The 27,858-nt window shown below is 67.3% G+C and overlaps 3 protein-coding genes across 3 annotated transcripts; 1 reads left to right on the top strand and 2 right to left on the bottom strand.

Annotated features, from left to right (window-relative positions):
* Positions 1–25: 25 nt before the first annotated feature.
* Positions 26–11,777, top strand: EXOC3L2 (exocyst complex component 3 like 2). Its single transcript, XM_063182470.1, has 11 exons — positions 26–443; positions 1,676–2,351; positions 2,919–3,033; positions 3,387–3,497; positions 5,537–5,637; positions 6,918–7,025; positions 7,116–7,251; positions 8,075–8,197; positions 8,817–8,972; positions 9,786–9,907; positions 11,540–11,777. The coding sequence occupies exons 1-11, from the start codon at positions 26–28 to the stop codon at positions 11,775–11,777; spliced, it is 2,304 nt and encodes a 767-aa protein (XP_063038540.1).
* A 3,944-nt stretch (positions 11,778–15,721) lies between these two features.
* On the bottom strand, positions 15,722–21,299 carry LOC134433757 (protein FosB-like; the record flags this gene model as incomplete). Its single annotated transcript, XM_063182469.1, is given in 9 exon segments — positions 15,722–15,756; positions 15,759–15,870; positions 17,773–17,837; positions 17,840–17,879; positions 18,825–19,060; positions 19,063–19,105; positions 19,405–19,425; positions 20,408–20,428; positions 20,431–21,299. Coding segments are annotated over 9 exon segments (678 nt in total), but the record flags the coding sequence as incomplete, so codon positions are not given.
* Positions 21,300–23,598: 2,299 nt separating this feature from the next.
* Positions 23,599–25,977, bottom strand: LOC134433756 (proline-rich protein HaeIII subfamily 1-like). Its single transcript, XM_063182468.1, has 5 exons — positions 25,830–25,977; positions 25,082–25,151; positions 24,084–24,130; positions 23,882–23,940; positions 23,599–23,808 (listed from the first exon to the last, which is right to left on the bottom strand). Exons 1-5 carry the CDS (start codon positions 25,975–25,977, stop codon positions 23,674–23,676), a joined length of 459 nt encoding a protein of 152 aa, XP_063038538.1. The 3' UTR covers positions 23,599–23,673.
* Between the last annotated feature and the right edge of the window lie 1,881 nt (positions 25,978–27,858).

The raw sequence follows: 27,858 nt of genomic DNA, 5'->3' as shown, positions 1-27,858 counted from the left end.
CCGGTGTCCCCGGCGCCCCCCGGCCATGCCGCTGCTGCGGAGACCCCCGGAGGAGCCGGACCGGGACCCGTTCTCGGCGGACCCCGAGGGTCGCCGCCGCCGCCGCGCCACCCTGGGCGGGCTGGTGGGGCTGGGGGGGCACCTGGGGGGGCACCTGGGGGGGCCCTTCGGCCTCCGCCGCCTCCGCGACCCCCGCGGGCGGCGCCGCTCCGAGGACGCGGGGGCGGCGCGGAGAGCCCCGGAGGAGGCGGGGGGCGGCAAGCGGGGGTCGCTGCTGAGGCTGGCCCTGGGCCCGTGGGGACAGCGCGGCGCCGAGCGGGGGGCGCCGGCGGAGGCACCGGCGGGGGACGGCGCCGAGGGAGCGGCGGGGGAGCGGCGGGAGAGCGGCGGGAGAGAGCGGGACGGCGGCGGGGAGCGGGAGAGGCACCGGGAGCCGCTGTCCGGTGAGTGGGGACACCGGGGGGATTAGGGACACCGGGGACACCGGGGACACCGGGGGGATTGGGGACAATGGGGGACAGGGACCGGGAGAGCCACCGGGAGCCGCTGTCCGGTGAGTGGGGACAGGGAGGGACACGGGGACATTGAGGGGACATCGAGGGGACAGGGACAGGGACGGCGGCGGGGAGCGGGAGAGGCACCGGGAGCCGCTGTCCGGTGAGTGGGGACACCGGGGGGATTGGGGACACCGGGGACACCGGGGGGATTGGGGACAATGGGGCACAGGGACCGGGAGCCGCTGTCTGGTGAGTGGGGACAGGGGGACACCGAGGGGACAGCGGGGGACAGGGGGACACGGGGGGGCTTGGGGACAGGGACCGGGACAGGGACCGGGAGCCGCTGTCCGGTGAGTCCGGGCTTGGGGACATTGAGGGGACATCGGGGGGCTTGGGGACACTGAGAGGGACAGGGACCGGGAGCCGCTGTCCGGTGAGTGGGGACACCGGGGGGACACCGAGGGGACAGCGGGGGACAGGGGGACACGGGGGGGCTTGGGGACAGGGACCGGGACAGGGACCGGGAGCTGCTGTCCGGTGAGTGGGGACACCAGGGGGGCTTGGGGACATTGATGGGGACAGGGCATGGGGTCATGGGGTCACGGGGTCAGGGGGTCAGGGACAGGGGACGGTGACAAGGGACAGGAGGACAGGGGAGAGAGGGACGGGGACATGGGGATGGGAACAGGGGACACAGGGACGGGGACACAGGGGCGGTGACAAGGGACAGGAGGACAAGGGGATGGGGACACAGGGACATGGGGACACAGGGATGGTGACAGGGGACATGAGGACAAGGGGATGGGGACACAGGGACAAGGGGATGGGACACAGGGACAGGGACACGGGGATGGTGACAAGGGACAGAGGGGCAGGGGATTTAGGGACATGAGGTGAACAGGGGGCTTAGGGACAGCGGATGGGACACAGGGACAGGGTGACACGGGGATGGTGACAGGGACACAGGGATGGTGACACGGGGATGGGGGACATGGGGATGGTGACAGGGGACGCACACGGGGATGGTGACAGGGACACGGGGATGGCGACAGGGACGCGGGAATGGGGGACACGGGGATGGTGACAGGGGACACGGGCATGGTGACACGGGCATGGTGACACCAGAGGTGGCCCTGCGCCCACGGTGCCACCCCGGTGTCCCCTCCGTGTCCCCGCAGTGCTGGAGATCCTGGAGCTCATCCAGCGCCGGCACCTGGTGGCCGCGGACGCCCAGATCATCGCGCTGGAGGCCGAGTGCTCGCTGTCCCCGTCGCGCCCTCCCTCGCCCGCTCCTTCCTCCCCGTCCCCGCCATCCTCCTCCTCCTCCTCGTCCCCGCCGCCGTCCCCGGTGCCCGCCGGCGGCCGCCGCGCCCGGGACGTGGCCCTGCTGTACCGGGCGCTGCTGTCGCAGCTCTGGGCCGTGGTGGCCGAGTCGGTGGCGTCGCCGCCGCCCGCCGCGCTGGCGCCGCTGCGCGCCGTGGTGGCCGTGCTGGAGCAGGAGGAGGCGGCGGACGCTCGGTGCCCGCCGGGGGCGCGCCCGGGGCGGCCGCGGGCGCTGCGGCGGCGCTGGCACGAAGCCGTGGCCCGGGCGGCCGGGGAGCGGCTGGCGCAGGTGGCGCCGGCGGGCGGGCTGGGGGCCAGGCTGGCCGCGCTGGCCGCGAGGGTGGTGGGGGACCTGGGGGTCGTGAGGGGCCGCGTGGCCCCCGAGTACCCGCCCGAGTGGGGGGCCACGGGGGTCTACGCCCGCGGGTACCACCGCGCGCTGGGGCAGCAGGTGACGGCGCTGGCGCAGCGGCCGCTGGACGTGGCCGAGATGTACCTGCTGCTGGACTGGCACAGCAACGCCTACCCCAGGTGAGACGCCCAGAAATGTGCTCACAGGTACGCCCACCCCAGGTGAGACACCCCAAAATCTGCCCCATAGAAATGGCTGCCCCCAAATGTGCCCCATAGCAACGCCTACCCCAGGTGAGACACCCAGGAATGTGCTCACAGACACACCCAGCTCAGGTGAGACACCCCAAAATCTGCCCCATAGAAATGGCTGCCCCAAAATGTGCCCCGTAGCGACGCCCACCCCAGGTGAGACACCCAGGAATGTGCTCACAGACACACCCAGCTCAGGTGAGACACCCAGAAATGTGCTCACAGACACACCCAGCCCAGGTGAGACACCCGGGAATGTGCTCACAGACACACCCAGCTCAGGTGAGACACCCCAAAATCTGCCCCATAGAAATGGCTGCCCCAAAATGTGCCCTGTAGCGACGCCCACCCCAGGTGAGACACCCGGGAACCTCAAAGTCTGCCCCACGTCCCCGATGTCCCCACTGTCCCCAGTGTCCCCAATCCCTCCAATGTCCCCAATGTCCCCAATGTCCCTGATGTCCCCAATGTCCCCAATGTCCCCACTGTCCCCAGGGAGGTTCTGGGGCACCCCGAGGTGGGGGCGCTGCTGCGGGCGCAGGAATTGGGGCCCCTCCTGCCCCCCGAGACCCAGCGGGACCTGGAGAGATCCTGCATTGCCGCGGTGAAGGTGGGGACAGTGGGGACATCGGGGACATCGGGGACATTGGGAACATTGGGGACATTGAGGACATTGGGGGGATATTGGGGACATTGGGGACATCAGGGGGACATTGGGGACATCGGGGACATCGGGGACATTGGGAACATTGGGGACATTGAGGGGACATTGAGGACACTGCAGGGATTGGGGACATTGAGGACACTGGGGGCATTGGGGACATTGGGGACATTGGGGACATTGGGGGGATTGGGGACATTGGGAGATTGGGGACACTGGGGACACTGGGGGGACATTGGGGACATTGTGGGGACATTTGGGGACAGCGGCGTGCCCACGGTGTCCCCAATGTCCCCCGGCAGGCCAAGGTGGAGGTGGCCGTGGCGCAGGAGCTGCAGCTCAGCGAGGACAGGTGGCCCGAGGATGTCACCAGCCAGGACATGGAGGACGGGCTGGCCACGCGTGTCACCGGGGTTTGTCCCTGTCCCCTGGGGTGGCACCGGGGTGTGGCAGTGCCACCACCAGGGATTGTCCCTGTCCCCATCTGCGTGTGGCAGTGCCACCACCTTGTCCCTGTCCCCTGGGGTGGCAGCTGGGGACACGGTGGCAGTGACAGCCGTGAGGGGACAGTGGTGGCCAAGGGGACACTGTGGCAGTGGCGGTGTCACCATGCCTCAGGGGACGCCACCGTGGTTGTGTCCCCACACCTGTGGCGTCCTTGTCCCCACAACTCAGGGGACATCATGGCCTTGTCCCCACAGCCATGGTGGCCATGTCCCCAGACCCACGGTGTCCCTGTCCCCATGGTGTCCCTGTCCCCATGGTGGCACTGTCCCTGTCCCCATGGTGTCCCTGTCCCCATGATGGCACTGTCCCCACGCTGTCCATGTCCCCACGCTGTCCCTGTCCCCACACTGTCTCTGTCCCCACGCTGTCCCTGTCCCCACGCTGTCCCTGTCCCCACGGTGTCCCTGTCCCCACGCTGTCCCTGTCCCTGTCCCTGTCCCCACACTGTCCCTGTCCCCACGCTGTCCCTGTCCCCACGCTGTCCCTGTCCCTGTCCCCACACTGTCCCTGTCCCCACGCTGTCCCTGTCCCCACGCTGTCCCTGTCCCTGTCCCCACGCTGTCCCTGTCCCCACGCTGTCCCTGTCCCTGTCCCTGTCCCTGTCCCCACGCTGTCCCTGTCCCTGTCCCCACGCTGTCCCTGTCCCTGTCCCCACACTGTCCCTGTCCCCATGCTGTCCCTGTCCCCACGCTGTCCATGTCCCCACGCTGTCCCTGTCCCCACGCTGTCCCTGTCCCTGTCCCCACGCTGTCCCTGTCCCCACGCTGTCCCTGTCCCCATGGTGGCACTGTCCCTGTCCCCACGCTGTCCCTGTCCCTGTCCCTGTCCCCACGCTGTCCCTGTCCCTGTCCCCACGCTGTCCCTGTCCCCACGCTGTCCCTGTCCCTGTCCCTGTCCCCACGCTGTCCCTGTCCCCACAGTGTCCCTGTCCCCACGCTGTCCCGGTCCCCACTCTGTCCCTGTCCCCACGCTGTCCCTGTCCCTGTCCCCATGCTGTCCCTGTCCCCACGCTGTCCCTGTCCCTGTCCCTGTCCCCATGCTGTCCCTGTCCCCACGCTGTCCCTGTCCCTGTCCCTGTCCCCATGCTGTCCCTGTCCCTGTCCCCACGCTGTCCCTGTCCCCACGCTGTCCCTGTCCCTGTCCCTGTCCCCATGCTGTCCCTGTCCCTGTCCCCACGCTGTCCCTGTCCCCACGCTGTCCCTGTCCCTGTCCCTGTCCCCATGCTGTCCCTGTCCCTGTCCCCATGCTGTCCCTGTCCCCACGCTGTCCCTGTCCCCACGCTGTCCCTGTCCCCACGCTGTCCCTGTCCCTGTCCCTGTCCCCATGCTGTCCCTGTCCCTGTCCCCACGCTGTCCCTGTCCCTGTCCCCACGCTGTCCCTGTCCCTGTCCCTGTCCCCATGCTGTCCCTGTCCCTGTCCCCACGCTGTCCCTGTCCCTGTCCCCACGCTGTCCCTGTCCCCACGCTGTCCCTGTCCCCACACTGTCCCTGTCCCTGTCCCTGTCCCCACACTGTCCCTGTCCCCACGCTGTCCCTGTCCCCACACTGTCCCTGTCCCTGTCCCTGTCCCCACACTGTCCCTGTCCCCACACTGTCCCTGTCCCCACGCTGTCCCTGTCCCTGTCCCCACGCTGTCCCTGCCCCCACGCTGTCCCTGTCCCTGTCCCCACGCTGTCCCTGTCCCCACACTGTCCCTGTCCCTGTCCCTGTCCCCACACTGTCCCTGTCCCTGTCCCCACGCTGTCCCTGTCCCCACGCTGTCCCTGTCCCTGTCCCCACGCTGTCCCTGCCCCCACGCTGTCCCTGTCCCTGTCCCCACGCTGTCCCTGCCCCCACGCTGTCCCTGTCCCTGTCCCCACGCTGTCCCTGTCCCCACGCTGTCCCTGTCCCCACGCTGTCCCTGTCCCCATGCTGTCCCTGTCCCCACGCTGTCCCTGTCCCCGCAGCTGCTGCGGGCGCACGTGGACCGAGCCCCCCAGGTGACCCCCGAGTTCGGCCGGGAGATGGCGCACAGCCTGCTGGGAGTGCTGGTGGCCTTCCTGCACAGGTGGGACACCTGGGGACACCTGGGGGACACCTGGGGGACACCTGGGGACACCTGGGGGACACCTGGGGGACACCTTGGGGACACCTGGGCACACCTGGGGACACCTGGGGGACACCTGGGGGACATGGGGGACATGGGGACACCTTGGGGACACTGGGAGATGGCGCACAGCCTGCTGGGAGTGCTGGTGGCCTTCCTGCACAGGTGGGACACCTGGGGACACCTGGGGACACCTGGGGACACCTGGGGGACACCTGGGGACACCTGGGGGACACCTGGGGACACCTTGGGGACACCTGGGGACACCTGGGGGACACCTGGGGACACCTGGGGGACACCTGGGCACACCTGGGGACACCTGGGGACACCTGGGGGACATGGGGGACATGGGGACACCTTGGGGACACTGGGAGATGGCGCACAGCCTGCTGGGAGTGCTGGTGGCCTTCCTGCACAGGTGGGACACCTGGGGACACCTGGGGGACACCTGGGGGACATGGGGACACCTGGGGGACACCTGGGGACACCTTGGGGACACCTGGGGGACACCTGGGGGACACCTGGGGGACATGGGGGACATGGGGACACCTTGGGGACACTGGGAGATGGCGCACAGCCTGCTGGGAGTGCTGGTGGCCTTCCTGCACAGGTGGGACACCTGGGGACACCTGGGGACACCTGGGGACATGGGGACACCTGGGGGACACCTGGGGACACCTTGGGGACACCTGGGGGACACCTGGGGGACACCTGGGGACACCTTGGGGACACCTTGGGGACATTGGGAAAACCTTGGGAGATGTGGGAACACCGGGATGTGACACAGAACGGGACATGGGGACACCCTGGGGACACCGGGATGTGACAGAGGACAGGACATGGGGACACGGTGGGGACGCCCCTGGGGACATTCAGGGGACACCTTGGGGACACTCTGGGGGACGTGGGGACACCAGGATGTGACGCAGGACGAGGCCAGGGCTGCAGGGACATGGGGACACCCTGGGGACACCCTGGGGACACCCTGGGGACACCTTGGGGACACCAGGATGTGACACAGGACATGGGGACACCCTGGGGACACCCAGGGACACCTTGGGGACACCTTGGGGACACCAGGATGTGACACAGGACATGGGGACACCCTGGGGACACGCTGGGGACACCCTGGGGGACACGGGGACGCGCCAGGTGACCCGAAGGCCACATCCCCCGCGGGATGATGCCGCCCCCCGGCAGTGCCACCACCGCGCCCCGGTGACGCCGCCGTCCCCTTCCAGCTTCCAGCGCAAGGTCGAGCGGTTCCTGGACGCGCCCGGTGAGGCGCCGCCCCCCGAGGCCACGCCCGGCCGCGCCATCGCCCTGGCCAACTGCTGCCCGCCGCTCAGGTGAGGCCGCCGCACCCGTCCCAGGTGTCCCCGGGGGGGGGGGGGGTGACGCCGTGATGTCACCCCGGCGTCACCCGGTGTCGCCGCCAGGGCGTTCGCGGAGCGGCTGGCGCAGTTCGGGCACGCCGAGAGCGAGGGGCCGCGGCGGCAGGCGCACGCGGCGCTGGACAGGGTGACGCGGGCGTGCGGCCACCTCCTGACGCGGCGGCTCTTCGAGGAGCTCAAGGTGGCGCCGGGGGTGGCAGGGGACACCTGGGGGCGTGGGGTTGGTGACAACTGTGGGACGTGGTGGCCGCCGTTGGGTTGGGTTGGGTTGGGTTGGGTTGGTGACAACTGTGGGACGTGGTGGCCGCCGTTGGGTTGGGTTGGGTTGGGTTGGGTTGGTGACACTTCTGGGACGTGGTGGCCGTGGTTGGGTTGGGTTGGGTTGGGTTGGGTTGGTGACAACTGTGGGACGTGGTGGCCGCCGTTGGGTTGGGTTGGGTTGGGTTGGTGACACTTCTGGGACGTGGTGGCCATCATCAGGTGACAACATTGGGACATCATGGCCATCATTGGGTGTTGGGTTGGGTGACAATTGTGGGACACGGTGGCCATCATGAGGTTCTGGGTTGGGTTGTGCTGGTGACACCCATGGGACACGGTGCCCATCATCGGGTGCTGGGTTGGGTTGGGTTGGGTTGGGTTGGTTGGGTTGGGTTGGTTGGGTTGTGCTGGTGACACCCACGGCACACGGTGCCCATCATCGGGTGCTGGGTTGGGTTGGTTGGGTTGGGTTGGTTGGGTTGGGTTGGTTGGGTTGTGCTGGTGGCACCCATGGGACACGGTGCCCATCACCAGGTGCTGGGTTGGGTTGGGTTGGGTTGGGTTGGTTGGGTTGGGTTGGTTGGGTTGGGTTGGTTGGGTTGGGTTGGGTTGGGTTGGGTTGGGTTGGTTGGGTTGTGCTGGTGACACCCACGGCACACGGTGCCCACCATCGCCGGTGCCACCAGCGGGCGCCAGCCCGGGCGCCCCCCGTGGTGACGTCCCCGCGTCCCCGCGTCCCCCAGCCGCACTTCGGGAAGCTGATGAAGCGCAAGTGGCTGACGAGCTCGGACGCCTTCGACGCCATCGTGATGCTCGTGACCGGCTTCGCGCAGACCCTGCGGCCGCTGCACCCCGAGCCACACCAGGTGTGACACCTGGGACACCTGGGGACACCTGGGACAGCTGGGACAGCTGGGGACACCTGGGGACACCTGGGGACACCTGGGACACCTGGGACACCTGGGGACACCAGGACATCAGGGGCTGGGTAACAGCTGTGGGACGCTGGGACATCAGTGTGAATTGGAGTTGGGTGACGTTGTCGGGTGTGGCTCCAGGTGACACCACGGGCACGGTGGCTGCAGTGCCACCACCAGGCGTGGCTCCAAGGTGGGCACGGTGGCCACGCCCAGGTGCTGCTCCAGGTGACACCATGGGCGTGGTGGCCGCAGTGCCGCCATTGGGTGCCACTCCAGGTGACACCGTGGGCACGGCGCCATTGCTGGGTGCTGCTTTGGGTGACACCACAGGTGTGGTGCCACCACCAGGTGTGGCTCCGTGTCACACCATGGCCACGGTGCCACCACCAGGTGCGGCCCCAGGTGGGCACAGTGACATCACCAGGCGCTGCTCCAGGTGACACCATGGGTGCAATGACCACTGGGTGACACCAAGGGCATAGTGGCCCCTCCAGGCGACGCCACGGCCACGGTGCCACCACCAGGCGTGGCCCCAGGTGGTGGTGACACCTTTCTGCCGTGCCAGGTGCTGGTCAGCGAGCTGCACCGCCGCGTTCTCATCGAGTACGTGCGGCCGCTGCTGCAGGGGCGCCTGGTGTGCGCCTCGGCCAAGGCGCGCGCCCGCGTGGCCGCCCGGCTCGGGGACGAGGCCCGGCAGCTCCGGGAGCTCTTCACGCGCCTGGTGAGACCCCCGGGACCCCCGGGGACCACCCAGGGCCGTGGGAGGGGGGACACGTGTGGGTGACACCCATGGGACATCATGGGGTTGGGTTGGGTGGCGCCCATGGGACATCACGGGGTTGGGTTGGGTGACACCCATGGGACATCACGGGGTTGGGTTGGGTGACACCTGTGGGACATTGTTGGGTTGGGTTGGGTTGGGTTGGGTTGGGTGGCGCCCATGGGACATCGCTGGCGATTCGGATGGGTGACATCTGTGGGACCCTGCTGGGTTTGGTGACACCCACGGGACATCGTTGGGTGTTGGGTCGTTGGGCTGGGCGGCACCCATGGGACATTGACCAGTGCCACGTTGGGTGACACCTCTGTGACATCATTGGGTGGAGCGACGCCCGTGGGACATTAATGGGTTGGGTGACATCCCTGGCACCTTGATCGGTGTTGGGTTGGGTGGCACCCATGGGACATCGTTGGGTGTTGGGTGACATTGACCACTGCCACACTGGGTGACATTCATGGGACATCGTTGGGTGCCATGTTGGGTGACACCCTGGGACATCGACCAGTGCCACACTGGGTGGCACCCATGGGACATCGACCAGTGCCACACCGGGTGGCACCCATGGGACATCGCTGGGTGTTGGGTTTCTCTGTTGGGTGACACCCCTGGGACATCGTTGGGTGCCATGTTGGGTGACACCCTGGGACATCGACCAGTGCCACACCGGGTGGCACCCCTGGGACATCGACCAGTGCCACACCGGGTGGCCGCCCCGGCCGCGGCCGCTCACCGCGGTGTCCCCACCGTGCCCAGGACTCGGCGTCGCCCTGGCTGGACTCGGTGGTGCCGCGGCTGCGGGAGCTGCTGGTGCTGGAGGACACGGCCGCGCTGCAGATGGAGGTCGGGGCCCTGGCCAGGGACTTCCCCGACGTCCGGTGGGTCTGGGGACACGAGGGTGGCACCGCGGGGGTGGCACTGGGGTGACACCATAGGGGCGACACAACCAGGGATGGCACCAGGGTGACACGGCCGGGTGACGCTGCAGGACCCCCGCGAGGGTGACACAACCGCGGGTGACACCGCGGGGATGGCACCGCGGGGGTGCCACAGCCAGGAGGTGACACGGACGGGGTGACACAACCGAGGGTGACACCGCGGCGCTGCCCCGCCCTTCCCGGCGGGCCCGCACCGGACGCGGCCGCTCCCGGGGGGACCGAGCGGGGCCGGACCGGACGCGGCCCCTCCGGCCCTTCCCGGCAGCGCCCGCCCCGCTGCCCCCGCCGGGAAACGGCCCCGGCCGAGCGCCAGCGGCCCCGCCCCGAGCCGGCACCGGGGACATGCGCGGGGACACCGGGGATGGCGACAGCCATGGGCACAGGGGGGACTTGGGGGGGTTAAACCCGAAATTTGGGGGCTGGGACCCCGAAAATCGGGGCAGGGCGAACCCTGGGGGTGCCGGAGCCCAAAATCCGCCCCAGCCGCGGCTCCGGGGGGGTTTTGTCACCGCTGACCCCCGGTGTTGTCCCCGTTATTGTCCCCCCCGGCGCCATTGTCCCGTTATTGTCCTCCCGGTTTTGTCCCCTCGCTGTCCCCCCCCGGTGTGTCCCCGTTATTGTCCCCCCGGTGCCACTGTCCCCGTTATTGTCCCCTCGCTGTCACCCTGGTGTCATTGTTCCCGTTGTTGTCTCCTCGTTGTGCCATTGTCCCCTCGCTGTCCCCGCAGGCGCAGACACGTGGCCATTGTCCGTTATTGTCCCCGTTATTGTCCCCTCATTGTCCCGTTATTGTCCCGTTATTGTCCCGTTATAGTCCCCTCACTGTCCCCTCACTGTCCCCGTTATTGTCCCCTCACTGTCCCATTATTGTCCCCTCATTGTCCCGTTATTGTCCCGTATTGTCCCCTCACTGTCCCCTCACTGTCCCCGTTATTGTCCCTCGCTGTCACCCTGGTGTCATTGTCCGTTGTTGTCTCCTCGTTGTGCCATTGTCCCCTCGCTGTCCCTGCAGGTGCAGACACGTGGCCATTGTCCCGTTATTGTCCCCTCGCTGTCCCCTCACTGTCCCGTTATTGTCCCGTTATTGTCCCGTTATAGTCCCCTCACTGTCCCTCACTGTCCCGTTATTGTCCCCTCACTGTCCCATTATTGTCCCCTCATTGTCCCGTTATTGTCCCGTTATAGTCCCCTCACTGTCCCCTCACTGTCCCGTTATTGTCCCCTCACTGTCCCGTTATTGTCCCCTCACTGTCCCCTCACTGTCCGTTATTGTCCCCTCACTGTCCCATTATTGTCCCCTCATTGTCCCGTTATTGTCCCGTTATAGTCCCCTCACTGTCCCCTCACTGTCCCGTTATTGTCCCCTCATTGTCCCGTTATTGTCCCCTCGCTGTCCCCGCAGGCGCAGACCGGGCCATTGTCCCGTTATTGTCCCCTCGCTGTCCCCTCACTGTCCCCCTCGCTGTCCCCTTAGGTGCAGACACGTGGCCATTGTCCCATTATTGTCCGTTATTGTCCCGTTATTGTTCCCCCGTTATTGCCCCCCTCATTGTCCCCTCGCTGTCCCCTTAGGCGCAGACACGTGGCCGCGCTGCTGGACGCGCGGGGCCTGCGGGCTCAGGGCCCCGCCGGGAGATCCTGGGGGTGCTGCAGGACCTGGCGGGGGCTCGGAACCGGAACCGGGCCCGGCGCCGCCCCGGTGCCGCGCGTCTTCGCCGAGCTGGCGGCGCCGCGCCCGGTGCGCTGCCTCCCGTTCCAGCTGCGGCTGCCGCGGCTCCCGCGCCGCGGCCCCGCCAGGCCGCCCCCGTGACGGGCCCGGCAGGGGGACCCCTCCCGGTTTGTCCCGGCTCGTCCCGGTTCGTCCCGGTTCGCCCCAGTTGGTCCCAGTGTGTAAATGATGCCATAAATCAATGGAGGTGTTGTTGTTCTTGGGGACACTTTGGGGACATCCCCCCGGGCGGGAACACCCCAAATCCCTGAGTCCCAGTTGGTCCCAGTTGGTCCCAGTTTGTCCCAGTTGGTCCCAGTTCGCCCCAGTTGGTCCCAGTGTGTAAATGCTGCCATAAATCAATGGTGGTGTTGTTGTTCTTGGGGACACTTTGGGACAGGTTGGGGACATCTCCTGCGCGGGAACACCCCGAATCCCTGAGTCCCAGTTCGTCCCAGTTCGTCCCAGTTGGTCCCAGTTCATCCCAGTTCGTCCCAGTTCGTCCCAGTTCATCCCAGTTGGTCCCAGTGTGTAAATGCTGCATAAATCAATGGAGGTGTTGTTGTCTTGGGGACACTTTGGGGACAGGTTGGGGACATCTCCTGGCGCGGGAACACCCCGAATCCCTGAGTCCCAGTTCATCCCAGTTCGTCCCAGTTGGTCCCAGTTCATCCCAGTTCGTCCCAGTTCATCCCAGTTGGTCCCAGTTTGTCCCAGTTTGTCGCAGTGTGTAAATGCTGCCATAAATCAGTGGTGGCCTTGCTGTTCCTGGGGACACTTTGGGGACAGTCCCCACCGCGTCCCCTCCCGCGGCTCCTGCCGGGCTTGGGGACAGCCCTGGGGACATTCGGGGGGGGGGGGGGGGGGGGAGGCGACACTTGGGTGTGTCCCCCCCCCTGTCCCGGGTCAGGAATAAATCGGGATCCAGGCAGGAAGAGGCGACAGCGGCGACAGCTAAAAATACCCGGAGCGACCGGGGCGAGGGCGGGACCGGCACCGGGAGCGGGAGCGGGGGCGCCGGGTCAGCCCCGGAGCGGCGGCGGCGGCGGAAGCGGCGGCCCCGGGAAAGGGAACGGGGCGCCGGGCGGGGGGGGGGCACGCTTTGGGGACAGTTTGGGGACACTTTGGGGACAGTTTGGGGACACTTTGGGACAGTTTGGGACACTTGGAGGACAGTTTGGGACAGTTTGGGGCAGTTTGGGGACAGTTTGGGGACACTTTGGGACAGTTTGGGACACTTGGAGGACAGTTTGGGACAGTTTGGGGCAGTTTGGGGACAGTTTGGAACACTTTGGGACAGTTTGGGGACAATTTGGACAGTTTGGGGACACTTTTGGGACAGTTTGGGGACACTTTGGGGATATTTGGGGACACTTTGGGGATATTTGGGGAGGGGTGACAGCCTCGGCAAAGGAACGGGGGCGCCGGGAAAGGGGGGACGGGAGGGGGGGACACCGAGGCTGGGAGGGGGCGCGGGACACTTTGGGACATTTGGGACAAACAAATTGGGAGAGGATCCCAAAAAAACTGGGGGCAAATCCCAAAAACTGGAAAGGAGTCCCGAAACTGGGAAAGGAGTCCCGAAAACTGGGAGAGATCCTGAAAACCGGGATCAGGATCTCCCGAACTGGGAGAGAATTGACACCAAACTGGGAGAGAATCCCCCAAACTGGGAGAGAATCCCCAAACTGGGAGCGCCCCCCCCCAAACTGGGAGCGCCCCCCGCTCGGTTCCTCTCCCCGCGCTCCCCCCTGGCGGTCACTGCCGGAACTGCAGGCGAGCGGGGGCATTTCCCCCAGAACCCCCCAAAACCCCCCAAAATCTCCCCCAAACCTCCCAAAATCTCCCCCAGACCCCCCAAAACCTCCCCAGACCCCCCAAAACCCCCAAAACCTCCCCCAAACCTCCCAAAATCTCACCCAGACCCCCCCAAACCCCCAAAACCTCCCCCAAACCTCCCAAAATCTCCCCCAGACCCCACAAAACCTCCCCCAGACCCCCCAAAACCTCCCCGATTCACCCCAAAAACACCACGGGGGCCGCGGGAGCCGCTCAAGCTTTTATTGGCCACGTTTGGGGGGGGGGGGGTTGCGGAACGAGCGCGGACCGGGGGGGGGGGTGGGGGAGGGGCAGAGACCCCCGAGAGGGGGGGAGGGGGGGGGCGGTGAGACCCCCGGGTGGGCACGAACACGGCACGAACAATAATTATCCTCGATATAATTAATAATAAAAAATTAAACATCTCCCGCGCAACAAAATAGATTTATATACGGGGGGGGGGGGGGAAGGGGGCGGAGCCAAGGCCAAGCGGGGGCGGGGACACGGGAGGGGACAGGTGGGACACACCTGGAGGCGGCACCTGGAGGTGCGGGGGGACCCCCTGGACGGGACGCGGAGGTGACAGAGTTGGAGGCGACCTGGTTGGTGGCACCTGGAGGGGACACCTGGCGGCCCTCAGGGGACGTGCAGGTGACAAAGTGACACCTGGAGAGGGCGGCGGTGGCCCCTGGAGCCCCTCGGGGGGGGACACGGGCCAGCTCCAGGGGGACAGAAATGACACGGGGACCTTCTGGGGCGGGCACGGGGACACGCGGTGGTGGCATCTCCAAAGGGGCGGAGATGGCACCGGGACCCTCCTGGGACCCTCAGCGAGGGCTCGGGGACACCTCGGGTGCCACCAGGGACGGGCTGGGACATCTCCGGGGGGACAGAGGTCCTGGAGGGACCCTCGCGGTCACCTCGGGGTGACACGGAAGCTCCTGCGGGCGGTGGGAATGGGGTGGTGGCATCTCCAGGCACCTCCGAGGGGACAGGGACGCCACGAGAAGGCGCTGAACGGGGTGGGGACATCTCCAGAAGGGACAAAGAATCCGGAGCGACCCCCGCCAGGAGGGTGACAAGAACCAGATCGGCCCAAAACGGCGCCAAAAAAAAAAAACAACCAACCCCCCCCCCCACAAAAAAAAAAAAAAAAAAAAAAAAAAATCAGGGGGAAAAAATATGCGAAAAATAACGAATCCCACCAGAACCGGGGGAAAAAAAAAAAACCCAAAAAAACAAAAAATCCCACCAAAACCGGGGGTGGAAACAAACAAACAAACAAACAAACAAGCCACCAAAAAAAAACAGCACAGGTGGAGGTGACCTGGAGGTGTCACCTGGAGGTGACAAAAGGGGACACAGAGGTGACCAAGCGCCACCTGTCCCGTTCACAACGCGAGGGGGAGCTCAGGTGGTCCGAGGAGGAGGAGGAGCCCCGCGAAGGTGACAAAGTGACACCCGGAGGTGACAAAGGGGACACAGAGGTGACCAAGCGCCACCTGTCCCGTTCACAACCTCAGGTGTTCCGAGGAGGAGGAGGAGGAGCCCCGCGAAGGTGACAAGGTGACACCCGGAGGTGACAAAGGGGACACGGAGGTGACCGAGCGCCACCTGGAGAGGGTGGAGGCGACACCTGGAGGTGACAAAGGGGACACGGAGGCGACAAAGCGCCGCCTCTCCCCGTTCACAACGCGAGGAGCTCGGGGCAGCTCGGGCGGTCCGAGGAGGACGAAGCCCGGCGGGCGGGCGGGCGGGGCGGGGGTGACGCGGAGGTGTCACCTGGAGGGGACAAAGTGACACCTGGAGGCGACAAAGGGGACGCACGGAGGCGACCGAGCGCCGCCGCCCCGTTCACAACGCGAGCAGCGAGGGGGAGCTCAGGCAGTCCGAGGAGGAGGAGGAGGAGGAGCCCCGGTGGTCGCCGCCGTTGCCGCCGCTCCGCCGCTGGCGCCAGGCTCCGCGCGGGGAGGATGAGGAGGAGGATGAGGATGACGAGGACGATGAGGAGGAGTTTCCCTCTGGGTGGGGGGACACAAACGCGGGGGCGCCGCGTTAGGGGCTCCCCAGCAGCGGGCGCCGGGCACGGGGCCCTGCGGCGCGAGGAACCACGGCAGCGGCGGCGGCGGCGGCGGCGGCGGCGACAGCGGGGCCTCGCCGGGGCTGCTCACCTCGGAGGAGACGGGCGCGGCGGCGGCGGCGGCGGCGGGCACCGCGGGCACGGCCACGGCGGCCGCGGCGGCGCCGACGTCCTCGAAGGGACCTTGCAGGCCGGGGCGTGCGCCACCAGCACGAACTCCAGGCGCTCCTTCTCCTTGCGCAGCTCGGCGATCTCCGACTCCAGCTCGGCACTTCTCCTCCTCCAGCTGGTCGTCTCCTGCGGGGCGGGCGCGGTCAGGGCCGCGGGGACACCCGCGGGTGGCCCCGGTGTCCCCCCGGGTGTCCCCAGGCGGCACCGAGCGTCACCGCGGTCTTTGTCGCCCTCCCGTGGCCGTCCCGTGTCACTGCGTGTCCTTCTGGGCGTCCCCAAGTCCCGGGGACAGCGCCATCGGTGACCTGGCAATGTCCCCAGTGTCCCTCGGGGTCGCTGTCCCTTCCCGTGTCCTGGGTGTCCCCAGGTGTCCCTGAGTGTCCCCTCAGATGTCCCCAAGCCTGGGGACAGAGACATGAGGGGCGCGGGGACATCTGCAGGTGTCCCTGGGTGTCCCCTCAGATGTCCCAAGCCTGGGGACAGAGACATCAGGGGCGCGGGGACATCTGCAGGTGGCCCCGGGTGTCCCCTCAGATGTCCCCAAGCCTGGGGACAGAGACATCGGGGACATGGGGACATCTGCAGGTGTCCCTGGGTGTCCCTCAGATGTCCCCAAGCCTGGGGACAGAGACATCGGGGACACGGGGACATCTGCAGGTGTCCCTGGGTGTCCCCTCAGATGTCCCCAAGCCTGGGGACAGAGACATCGGGGACATGGGGACATCTGCAGGTGTCCCTGGGTGTCCCCTCAGATGTCCCCAAGCCTGGGGACAGAGACATCGGGGGACACGGGGACATCTGCAGGTGGCCCCCGGGTGTCCCCTCGGGTGTCCCCAGGCGGCACCGAGTGTCACCGGGGTCTTTGTCGCCCTCCTGTGGCCGTCCCATGTCACTGCAAGTCTGTCTGGGTCTCCGTCCCTCCATCCCTGAGTGTCCCCTCGGATGTCCCCAGGTGTCCCCAGGTGTCCCCGGATGTCGCTGTGGCCCTCCCGTGCCCCTCTGAGTGTCACCAGGGGCTCTGTGGCATTGCCGTGTCCCCTGAGTGTCGCCAGGGTCTTTGTCACCCTCCCGCGTCCCTGCGTGTCCGTCTGGGTCTCTGTCCGTCCATCCCTGGGCGTCCCAAGTCTGGGGACAGCGACATCAGTGACCTGGCAACGTCCCCAGTGTCCTGAGTGTCCCCCTAGATGTCCCCAAGCCTGGGGACAGAGACGTCGGGGACACGGTGACATCGACAGGTGTCCCCCAGGTGGCACCCGGGGTCCCTGCGGCGTTCCTGTGGCCCCGAGCGTCCGTCTGGGTCTCTGTCCGTCCATCCCTGGGTGTCCCCTCAGATGTCCCCAAACCTGGGGACACCCCTCAGGCTCCCCCTACGTCCCTAAGTGTCCGTCTGTCCCTTCCCTTGTCTCCTTGTCCCCACTGATGGCACTGTCCTCATTCTGTCCCCTCAGATGTCCCCGAGCTGGGGACGTCTCTGGGTGTCCGCCTGTCCCCTCCCGATGTCCCAAACTCCGAGGACATCGCCACCATCACCGGTGACACTCCTGTCCCCGCCTGATGTCCCCAAATGTCCCCAACTCTGAGGACATCGCCACCATCCCTGGGGACGCCTGATGTCCCCAACTCCGAGGACATCACACCAGCTGGTGACATCCCTGTCCTCTCCTGATGTCCCCAAATGTCCCCATCTCCCCTCTCGATGTCCCCAAGTGTCCCCAAGTCCGAGGATGCCGCCGCCATCACTGGCGATACCGCGGGCCCTTGGGGACAATGCCACCCCCTGGCGGTGATTGCTGTCGCGACAGTGTCGCTATAACGTCGCGATAGTGTCACAATAGTGCCACCCCCTGGCGGCGATTGCTGTGGCGATAATGTCGCAATAGTGTTGCGATAATGTCCCGATAACGTCACTCAAATGCCACCCCCTGGCGGCGATTGCCATCGCGATAGTGTGGCGATAGTGTGGCGATGATGTCGCGATAGTGCCGCGATAGTGCCGCGATAGTGTCGCGATAGTGCGGCGATACTCACCGCCTGCAGCCGGTCCGTCAGCTCGCGGCGCCGGTTGCGACATTTGGCCGCCGCCAGTTTGTTCGCTCCCGCCGCACGCGGCGCTTCTCCTCCTCCTCGGGGGTCAGCTGCGGGCACAGGGCACAGCGGCGTCACCCGGTGCCACCCCCGTCTGTCCCCTGTGTCCCCCTTGTCCCTCTGCCCTCTCATGTCCCCCCGTCTGTCCCTCTGTCCCCTGTCTGTCCCTCTGTCCCTCAATCCCTGTGTCCCCCCTTGTCCCTCTGTCCCCTCCATCCCTCTGTCCGTCGTCCCCTCTCACTGTCTCCTGTGTCCCCCCTGTCCCTCTGTCTGTCCCCCTGTCCGCCTCCATCCCTCCATCCCCCTGTCTGTCCGTCTGTCCCCTCCAGTCCCTCAGTCCCCCTGTCTGTCCGTCTGTCCCCTCTCACCGTCTCCTCCGTCCCGTCCATCCCCTCCATCCTACCCTGTCCCTCTGTCTGTCCCCCTGTCCATCTGTCCCCTCTCACCCCTCTCACTGTCTCCTCCATCCCCTGTCCGTCCCCTCGTGTCCCCTCTCACTGTCTCCTCCTGTCTGTCCCCCCGTCTGTCCCCCCGTCTGTCCCTCTGTCTGTCCCCCCGTCTGTCCCATCCATGCCCTGTCCCTCTGTCTGTCCCCCGTCTGTCCCCTCTCACTGTCCCTCTGTCTGTCCCTCTGTCCGTCCCCCCGTGTCCCCTCTCACTGTCCCGTCCATGCCCCTGTCCCTCTGTCTGTCCCCCCCCGTGTCCCCCCTCACTGTCCCACCCATGCCCCTGTCCCTCTGTCCGTCCCCCCGTGTCCCCTCTCACTGTCCCACCCATGCCCCTGTCCCTCTGTCTGTCCCCCCGTGTCCCCTCTCACTGTCCCGTCCATGCCCCTGTCCCTCTGTCTGTCCCCCGTCTGTCCCCCCGTCTGTCCCCTCTCACTGTCCCTCTGTCTGTCCTCTGTCCGTCCCCCCGTGTCCCCTCTCACTGTCCCGTCCATGCCCCTGTCCCTCTGTCTGTCCCCGTCTGTCCCCCCGTCCGTCCCACCCTCTCACCGTCTCCTCGCGGCCCCGCCGCGCCCGTGCCCTCGGGGCTCTGCCTCCCGGTGCCGGTGCCGGTGCCGGTGCCGGTGCCGCCCCGAAGCCGCCGCCGCCCAGGCCGGGGCCGCCGTAGCTCGGCCCGGGCAGCTCGTAGGGGTCCAGGGCCGGGGGCGGCGGGGGCGGCTGCGCCATGGCGGCCCCCGGGGCCACCGAGGAGATGAGCGTGGGCTGCACCAGCCACTGCAGGTCTGGCTGGTGGTGATGGCCGTGACCGTGGGCACGAAGGAGCCGGGCATGTCCCCAGGGCGCTGCACTCCTGCGGGGACACGGGGGACAAGGGGGGACACGGTTAGAGGGGTGACACCGATGGGGACACTGGGGACACAGAGGACAGAGCAGTGACACCCATGCGGTGATGGCCGTGACCGTGGGCACGAAGGAGCGGGCATGTCCCCCAGGGCGCTGCACTCCTGCGGGGACACGGGGGACAAGGGGGACACGGTTAGAGCGGTGACACCGATGGGGACACTTGGGGACACAAGGGACAGGGGTTAGAGCAGTGACACCCATGCGGTGGCACAAAGGAGCCAGGCATGTCCCCCAGGGCGCTGCACTCCTGAGGGGACACGGGGGGACACGGTCAGAGGGGTGACACCGATGGGGACACGGTCAGAGCCATGGGGGACACTTGGGGACACGGTCAGAGCCATGGGGGACACGGGGGGACAAGGGTTAGAGAGGTGACACCGATGGGGACACGGGGGGACAGGGGTTAGAGAGGTGGAGGACGCCTGGGGACACGGGGGGACACAGTTAGGGGGTGACATCGATGGGGACACCGGTTAGGGAAGTGGGGGACGCGGGTGGACACGGGCTAGAGAGGTGGGGGACACCTGGGGACACGGGGGGACATGGTCAGAGCAGCGGGGGACACGGGGACATCGCTGGGGACATCCCCGTCCAGATCCGGGAGGTGACACCCTCGTGTCCCTGTCACCGCCAGGGACCCCCAAACCCACCTCGGGCCAAATTTTGGGCGCCCCCTCCCCAAAATCCGAGCCCTGGAGGGGACCCCGAGGGTCCCCAGGTGACACCGCCACCCCAGGTGACGTCACAGGGGTCCCCAGGTGACACCGCCACCCTTTGGGACCCCCCCGAGGTCCCCAAACACGCAAGGGGGCGTGGCCAAGGCTCAGAGGAGGGCGTGGCCAAGGCTCGGAGGGGCGTGGCCAAGGCTCGGGGGGAGCGCACCCATCCCCGCCAGTGGGCGTGGCCTAACCCCCGTTCACCCCGCTCGCGTGGGCGTGGCTCCGCCGCAAAGTGGGCGTGCCCGCCCCGAGGTGGGCGTGTCCCCCTCCCGTCTCCCTTGGCGACGGCGCCAAAGAGAGAGAGGGGGGGGGGGGAGGGGACACCCCAAAAATAACCCGCGCGCTCTGCGTGCGTGCGTGCCGCGTCACCGCCGCCCGCGACGTCACTGCGCGCGGCTTACGCACGGCCCCGCCCCCCCGGTGCTGCTCCGCTTCATCCTCCCCCCCTCGCCCTCCTCATCCTCCCCGTCCCCTGCTCATCCCCACGCCCCCGGTACCGGCGGCGCTCACCTGCGCGGCCCCGGCGGCGGCCGCGGGCTCCCGAAGGAGTCGAGCGGCGACAGGTACTGGGACTCGGCCGAGGGCGACGAGCTGCACCGGGAGCCCGAGTCGTAATCCCCGGGGAACCCCTGGAACATGGCCCCGGGGCCGCGGGGGCCGCCGCGCCGCCACAAAGCTGCGGGGTCACGCCGTTAGCGCCGGCGGCATCACGGGGCGGCTCGGGTCGGTGCGCCGGTCAGGCTCCGGTGAGTGTCCGGCGTGCCCCGGTTGAGCGGCTGTGAGCTCCGCTGCGTCCGTGCCGCGCTCCGGCTGTGCGCTAAAAGCTCCGGTACCGAGCGCCGGTGTGTCCGGTAATGCGATAAAAGCTCCGGTACCGTCCGCTACAAGCTCCGGTTCGCCGGTACCGAGCTCCGGTGCGTCCGGTTATCCGCTAAAAGCTCCGGTAGCGTCCGTCCCGAGCTCCGGTTGTCCGCTAAAAGCTCCGGTATCGTCCGTCCCCAGCTCCGGTTGTCCGCTAAAAGCTCCGGTTATCCGCTATAAGCTCCGGTACCGTTCGCGTCCAGCTCCGGTTGTCCGCTAAAAGCTCCGGTAGCGTCCGTGCCGATCTCCGGTACCGTCCGTTCCGCTCTCCGGCGCTCCGTTCCAAACCCCCTCACGCTCCCCGCTCCATCCGTGACCGGCTCCGCTCGCTCCGGTACCAAAACCCCCAGAGCTGTCCCGGTACAGAATGAATCCCCGTTCCCGCCACGAGCGCCGGTAAATCCGCGCCGAGCCGCGCTCGATCCCCTCGGCCGGGCGCCGGTGCCGCCGCCGGTGTCCGGTTTTATGAATGAACGGGCTCGCGGCGGCCGCGCCGCTTTATACGGCGGGGCCACGCCCCCCCGCGCTGACGTCACGGCCCCCTCCGCCGCCGCCGCGGGACCCCCGCGCCCCCCCGCGCCCCCCGGGAGCCCCGGGCCCGGTGCCGTCGGTGCCCGGCGCCGTCTGAGGCTCCCGGAGGCGCCGCCGCCGTTAAGAGGCCCCGGGCAGGGCCGGGAACGGGGGGGATCCCCCGGCCCCGCCCCGCCGGAGTTCCTGTGACGCAATTAGCCAAATATGGCCTTGTCTGGAGTGTTTGTTTGGTATCCTAGCAATGACGTCACAGGGATTCCCTCCGCGCCGCCGCCGCCGCCGCCGCCGCCGCCCGCCCGTATTAATAGAAACGGGAACGGCCCGCCCGTTCTAGAAACGGCACGAAGGGTCCCGGGAGGCGGCACCGGGAACCGGGAACTCCCCCGAGACCCCCGGGACCCCCAGACCAACGGGGATCTCCGGTATCTCCCTCCGGTGAATCCCCCGGTGACCTCCCGGTGTCCCCGAGGAGCCTCCGGTAACCGCCGGTTCCACCATCGGGACCCCCCGGTGTCCCCATGAGAGCCCCGAGACCCCCGGAACCCCCAAACCAACGGGGAACGCACCGGGGATCCCCGGTACCTCCCTCCGGTGCATCCCCCGGTGACCTCCCGGTGTCCCCGAGGAGCCTCCGGTAACCGCCGGGACATCCCCCATGAGACCCCCCGGGACCCCCAAACCAACCGGGGCATCCCCGGGACCCCCCTCCGGTGCTTCCTCCCGGGACATCCCCCATGAGACCCCCGGAATCCCCCCCGGTACTACCGGGACCTCTCCCGGTAACCCCTCGGGACCCCCCCCCCGGTGCCATCCCGGGCTGGAGCCGGTCCCGGTACCGGGGGGGTCCCGGTTCGGGAGTCCGGGGGTTCTCCGGAGGGTCCCGGTTTGGGGGTCCCGGTTCGGGGTTCCCGAGGGTCCCGGTTCGGAGTCCGGGGGTCCCAGGGTTCCCGAGGGTCCCGGTTCGGAGTCCGGGGGTCCCGGTTCAGGGTCCCGGTTTGGGGGTCCCGGTTCGGGTTCCCGAGGGTCCCGGTTCAGGGTCCCGGTTCAGGGTCCCGGTTCGGGTTCCCGAGGGTCCCGGTTCAGGGTCCGGTTTGGGGGTCGCTGGGATCCGGGGCTCCCGGTCCGGGGGGTCCCGGTCCCGTTGCGGGCCCGCGCGCTGATGTCACCGGCGGCACCGGCGCTGAGTCACGGCGGCACCCCCGGTGTGGGGGGGGCGGTTCCCACGCCCTCGGGGTCACCGTTCATTCACCCGCCCCGGCCCCGCCCCCGCCTCCGGTGGCTCCCGGTGCTCCCGGGCCCGGCACGGACCGGGAGTCCCGTTACCGGGCTACCGGGGGTCTCGGGATTTTCTGTGCCGTTACCGGTGTACCGGGGGACCCAGTCCCGTCCCGGGGGTCCCTATCCCGTTATCGGGGGTCCCGGTCGGTTCTCGGGGGTCTCGGTCCCGTTCCCGGGATCCCGGGCGTCCCGGTGGGCTCTCGGTGTTCTCAACCCCGTTCCCGGGATCCCGGGGGTTCCGCTCGGTTCCCGGGGATCCCGCTCAGCTTTCCGGGGTCTTAGCCCCGCTCCGAGGGTCCCGGGGGTCCCTGTCCCGTTCCGGGGGTCTCTGTCCCGTTCCCGGCGGTCCCGGGGGTCTCGCTCGGGTTTCCGAGGTTTTTTTCCCGCCCCATTTTCCCGCGGTTCCCGCGCTCCCGTCCCGGTAAACACCGCGCGGGTCTCCCGGATCCCGGTGTCCCGGGGGTCCCGGGGGTCCCGGGGGTCTCTGTCCCGTTCCCGGTGTCCCGGGGGTCTCTCTCGGCTCTCGGTGGTCCCGGGGGTCCCGGGGATCCCTCTGGGGTTTTTCCCGCCCCGTTTTCCCGCGGTTCCCGCGCTCCCGTCCCGGTAAACACCGCGCGGGTCTCCCCGGTTACGGCGTTCCCCGCCGGTGACGTCAACACGTCCGGCGTCCCGTGTTTACGTCGCGCGGCAACGGCCGCGGCCATGGCAACGGGGGCGGGGCCTGGGCCGGAGCGGTGACCAATCAGGATAGGGGCGGGGCGGGGCCAGAGCGGGAGGGGGCGGGGCTTGAGGCGCCGCGTTCGCGCGCTTTTGGCGGGGCGGGGACGGAAATTTGGGGACATTTGGGGACATTTTGGGAAAAGTGGGGACGCCGGGGGCACTGGGGGACATTGGGGACATTTGGGCGGAAATCTGAGGGAAAATTTGGGAAAATTTGGGGACGTTGGGGGGAAATTTGGGGAAATTTGGGGACATTGGGGGGGGGAAATTTGGGGACATTGGGGGGGGGAACATTGTCACATTGTCACCGGTTTGTCACAAGAGTTTTTATTAAACTGGAAGGACAAGAATGAAATAAAATAAAACTAAATTAAATTAATTTTAAATTAAAAGGACGCGAATGGGGCGTGGCCTCCTCCCCGTGGCCACGCCCCCCTCCTCATTGTCACCTCGGGGCGGGGACAGCGGGACAGCGGTGTCACTGCGGCTTCACTTTGGCACTTGGCAGCTTGGCCAGGACCCTGCGGGGACATCGGGGACATTTGGGGACATTGGGGGCGTTGGGGACACTTTGGGGACATTGGTGACACTCACCTGGCTCGCAGCTGGCTCAGGTGGCCCCGGGCCAGGCTCAGGTATTGATCGATCTGGGCCTGGAGGGGACAGTTGGGGACATTTGGGGACATTTAGGGACAGACACAATGGTCACACCCCCCCCCCACTCCCCGTGGTGGCAGTGCCACCCTCGGGTGTCACCGATGTCCCCTCAGGTGTCACCTGGGGGCGTGGCCGTTACCTGGTGGCGCCGGTAGAGCACGGGGAAGGTGAAGGCGCTGACGACACCTGGGCAGGGAGGGGACACGGCGGGGACACCGGGGGTCACCAAGTGTCCACAATGTCCCCTCATCATCCCCAATGTGTCCCCAATGTCTCCAATGTCCCCCCCAGTGTCCCCAATGCCCCAAATGTCCCCAATGCCCCCAGTGTCCTCCCAGTGTCCCCAGTGTCCCCCCAATGTCCCCAATGTCCACATTGTCCTCATTGTCCCCAGTGTCCCCCCAGTGTCCCCAATGTCCCCCCAGTGTCCCCAATCCCCCCAGTGTCCCCCCAGTGTCCCCAATGTCCCCCCAGTGTCCCAGTGTCCCCAATCCCCCCAGTGTCCCCGCAGTGTCCCCAATCCCCGCAGTGTCCCCAATGCCCCCAATGTCCACATTGTCCCCAGTGTCCCCAATCCTCCCATTGTCCCCAGTGTCCCCCCAGTGTCCCCAATGTCCCCAGTGTCCCCAGTGTCCCCAGTGTCCCCAATCCCCCCCGTGTCCCCAGTGTCCCCAATGTCCCCAATGTGTCCAATGTCCCCAATGTCCCCCCAGTGTCCCCAGTGTCCCCAATCCCCCCCGTGTCCCCAGTGTCCCCAATGTCCAAATCCCCCCAGTGTCCCCGGTGTCCCCAATGTCCCCCCCAGTGTCCCCAATGTCCCCAATGTCCCCCCAGTGTCCCCAATGTCCCCGCAGTGTCCCCAATGTCCCCCCAGTGTCCCCAGTGTCCCCAATCCCCCCAGTGTCCCCAGTGTCCCCCCAGTGTCCCCAATGTCCCCAATGTGTCCAATGTCCCCAATGTCCCCCCAGTGTCCCCAGTGTCCCCAGTGTCCCCGCAGTGTCCCCAATGTCCCCCCAGTGTCCCCAGTGTCCCCAGTGTCCCCGCAGTGTCCCCAATGTCCCCCCAGTGTCCCCAGTGTCCCCAATCCCCCCAGTGTCCCCAATGTCCCCCCAGTGTCCCCAGTGTCCCCTCTCGTACCCGCTGCCAGCAGTGTCACCCCGTTGCAGGCGGCCCCCACGTAGGTCAGCAGGTAGAACAGGAAGGCGAACTGCGGCCACCAAGGTGACGTTGGCACTGTCACTGTCACTGTCACCGTCACAGGCGGTGCCACCCACCCACCCCCCCCCCGTGCCACCCACAGCGCCCGGTGCCCGCTGTCCCCAATGTCCCCAATGCCCCTCAATGTCCCCAATGCCCCCCATGTCCCCAACATCCCCTCAATGTCCCCAATGTCCCCCCAATGTCCCCAATGTCCCCAAATCCCCTCAATGTCCCCAATGTCCCCCCAATGTCCCCAATGTCCCCAATGCCCCTCAATGTCCCCAATGCCCCCCATGTCCCCAATGCCCCAAATGCCCCCAACACCCCCTAATGCCCTAAATGTCCCCATTGTCCCCAATGTCCCCAATCCCCCCAATGTCCCCCCAGTGTCCCCAATGTCCCCATTGCCCCCAATCCCCCCAATGTCCCCCCAATGTCCCCAATGCCCCTCAATGTCCCCCCAGTGTCCCCAATGTCCCCAAATCCCCCCAATGTCCCCATTGCCCCCAGTGTCCCCAGTGTCCCCAAATCCCCCCAATGTCCCCCCAATGCCCCCATTCCCCCCAACACCCCCCATTGCCCCCAATGTCCCCCCAATGCCCCCATTGCCCCCAGTGTCCCCGGTGTCCCCAGTGTCCCCAGTGTCCCCAACACCCCCCATTGTCCCCGGTGTCCCCGCTGTCACCTTGAGGGACTCGGGCACGCTCTGCACCAGGAAGAGCCGGGTGAGCGTCCGGGCGGCCGCCGCCGCGTGCCGGGCCAGGATCCGCGCCCAGCGCTGCTGCTGCTCCTCGCTGAGGGACCACGGCTGCGCCCTGGGGACATGGGGACATTGGGGACAGCATCGGGGACACTGGGGACATTGGGGACACGCGAGGAAGAGGAGGGTGATGGTCAATGCATGCCCAGCGCTGCTGCTGCTCCTCGCTGAGGGACCACGGCTGCGCCCTGGGGACATTGGGGACATTGGGGACAGCATTGGGGACACTGGGGACATTGGGGACACGCGAGGAAGAGGAGGGTGATGGTCAATGCATGCCCAGCGCTGCTGCTGCTCCTCGCTGAGGGACCACGGCTGCGCCCTGGGGACATTGGGGACATTGGGGACAGCATTGGGGACACTGGGGACATTGGGGACAGCATCGGGGACATTGGGGACACGCGAGGAAGAGGAGGGTGATGGTCAATGCATGCCCAGCGCTGCTGCTGCTCCTCGCTGAGGGACCACGGCTGCGCCCTGGGGACATTGGGGACATTGGGGACATGGGGACATTGGGGACAGGCACACGTGAAGAAGAGGAGGGTGAAGGTCACTGTGTGCCCAGCGCTGCTGCTGCTCCTCGCTGAGGGGCTCTGGGCCCTGGGGACATTGGGGACATCATTGGGGACATGACTGGGGACATCATTGGGGACAGCCACGGGGTCAGGGGACGGCCCTGGGGACAGCACTGGGGGACAGAAGGACAGGGACATGGGGACAGGGTTGGGGACACAAGGACAGAAGGGCAGAGGGACAGCACTGGGGACAGAAGGACAGTCATGGGGACAGAGGACAAACATGGGGACAGGGATGGGGACAGGGACAAGGGGACAGGGATGGGGACAAAGCCACCAGGGGCCACCCTGATCTCTCTTGGGGTGGCAGGGAGGGGACACTGGGGGTGGCAGGGGAGGGACACTGGGGGTGACACGGGGGGGACACCCCCTCAGGTGCGACTCACCTGGCCGGGGTGGCAGGGAGGGGACACTGGGGGTGACATGCAGGTGACACTGGGGGTGACACTGGGGGTGACACACCCCCTCAGGTGCGACTCACCTGTGCGGGGGTGTCTCGGCGCCCGGCGGCCGCAGCGCCCGCAGGAGCAGCCGGCGCAGGCGCAGGGGGACGGTGACGGCCAGCACGGCCAGGGCGGCGTGCGCCAGCACGGCCACGGCGCTGAGGCGCGACAGCGCGGCCAGCAGCGCCAGCGACGCCAGCAGCGCCAGCGCCGAGCGCACGGGCGCGCGCCACAGCAGCAGCTCCCACGCTGGGGACGCGACAGAGAGGGGACAGAGAGGGGACACGCGTGTCACAGCGAGGGGACAGCGGGGGGACACGCGTGTCACAACGAGGGGACAGAGAGGGGACACGGGCGTCACAGCGGGGAGACAGCCAGGGGACACGCGTGTCACAGTGGGAACAGCGGGGGGACACGCGTGTCACAGCGGGGAGACAGCCAGGGGACACGCGTGTCACTGCCATTGCCACTGTCACCTCCCCAGTGCCGCCCCAGTCCATCCCAGTCTGCACCAGTTCCCTCCCAGTGCCCTCCCAGTGATTCCCTGCCTCTCCCAGTTCAATTCCCAGCGCTCCCAGTTTATCCCAGTTCCCCCCCAGTACAAACCAGTAACCCCGAATCCCCCTTTAACCCTTTCCCAGTCCCTCCCAGTCCTCCTCAGTCCACCACAGCCCCTCCCAGTATAACCCAGTAATCCCGAACCCCCCTTTAACCCTTTCCCAGTTCCCCCCCAGTCCCTCCCAGTCCCCCAGTTCCCTCCCAGTTCACCCTACTCCGCACCAGTTCCTCCCAGTGCCCTCCCAGTGCCCTCCCAGTGATTCCCAGCCTCTCCCAGTTCAATTCCCAGCGCTCCCAGTTTATCCCAGTTCCCCCCCCCAGTCCCTCCCAGTATAACCCAGTAACCCCAAATCCCCCTTTAACCCTTTTTCCACTCGA

The sequence above is a fragment of the Melospiza melodia genome, unplaced genomic scaffold (assembly GCF_035770615.1).
Source record: "Melospiza melodia melodia isolate bMelMel2 unplaced genomic scaffold, bMelMel2.pri scaffold_246, whole genome shotgun sequence".
In the NCBI taxonomy this organism is placed as follows: Eukaryota; Metazoa; Chordata; class Aves; order Passeriformes; family Passerellidae; genus Melospiza; species Melospiza melodia.
This window is presented reverse-complemented; position numbering and strand designations above follow the sequence as displayed.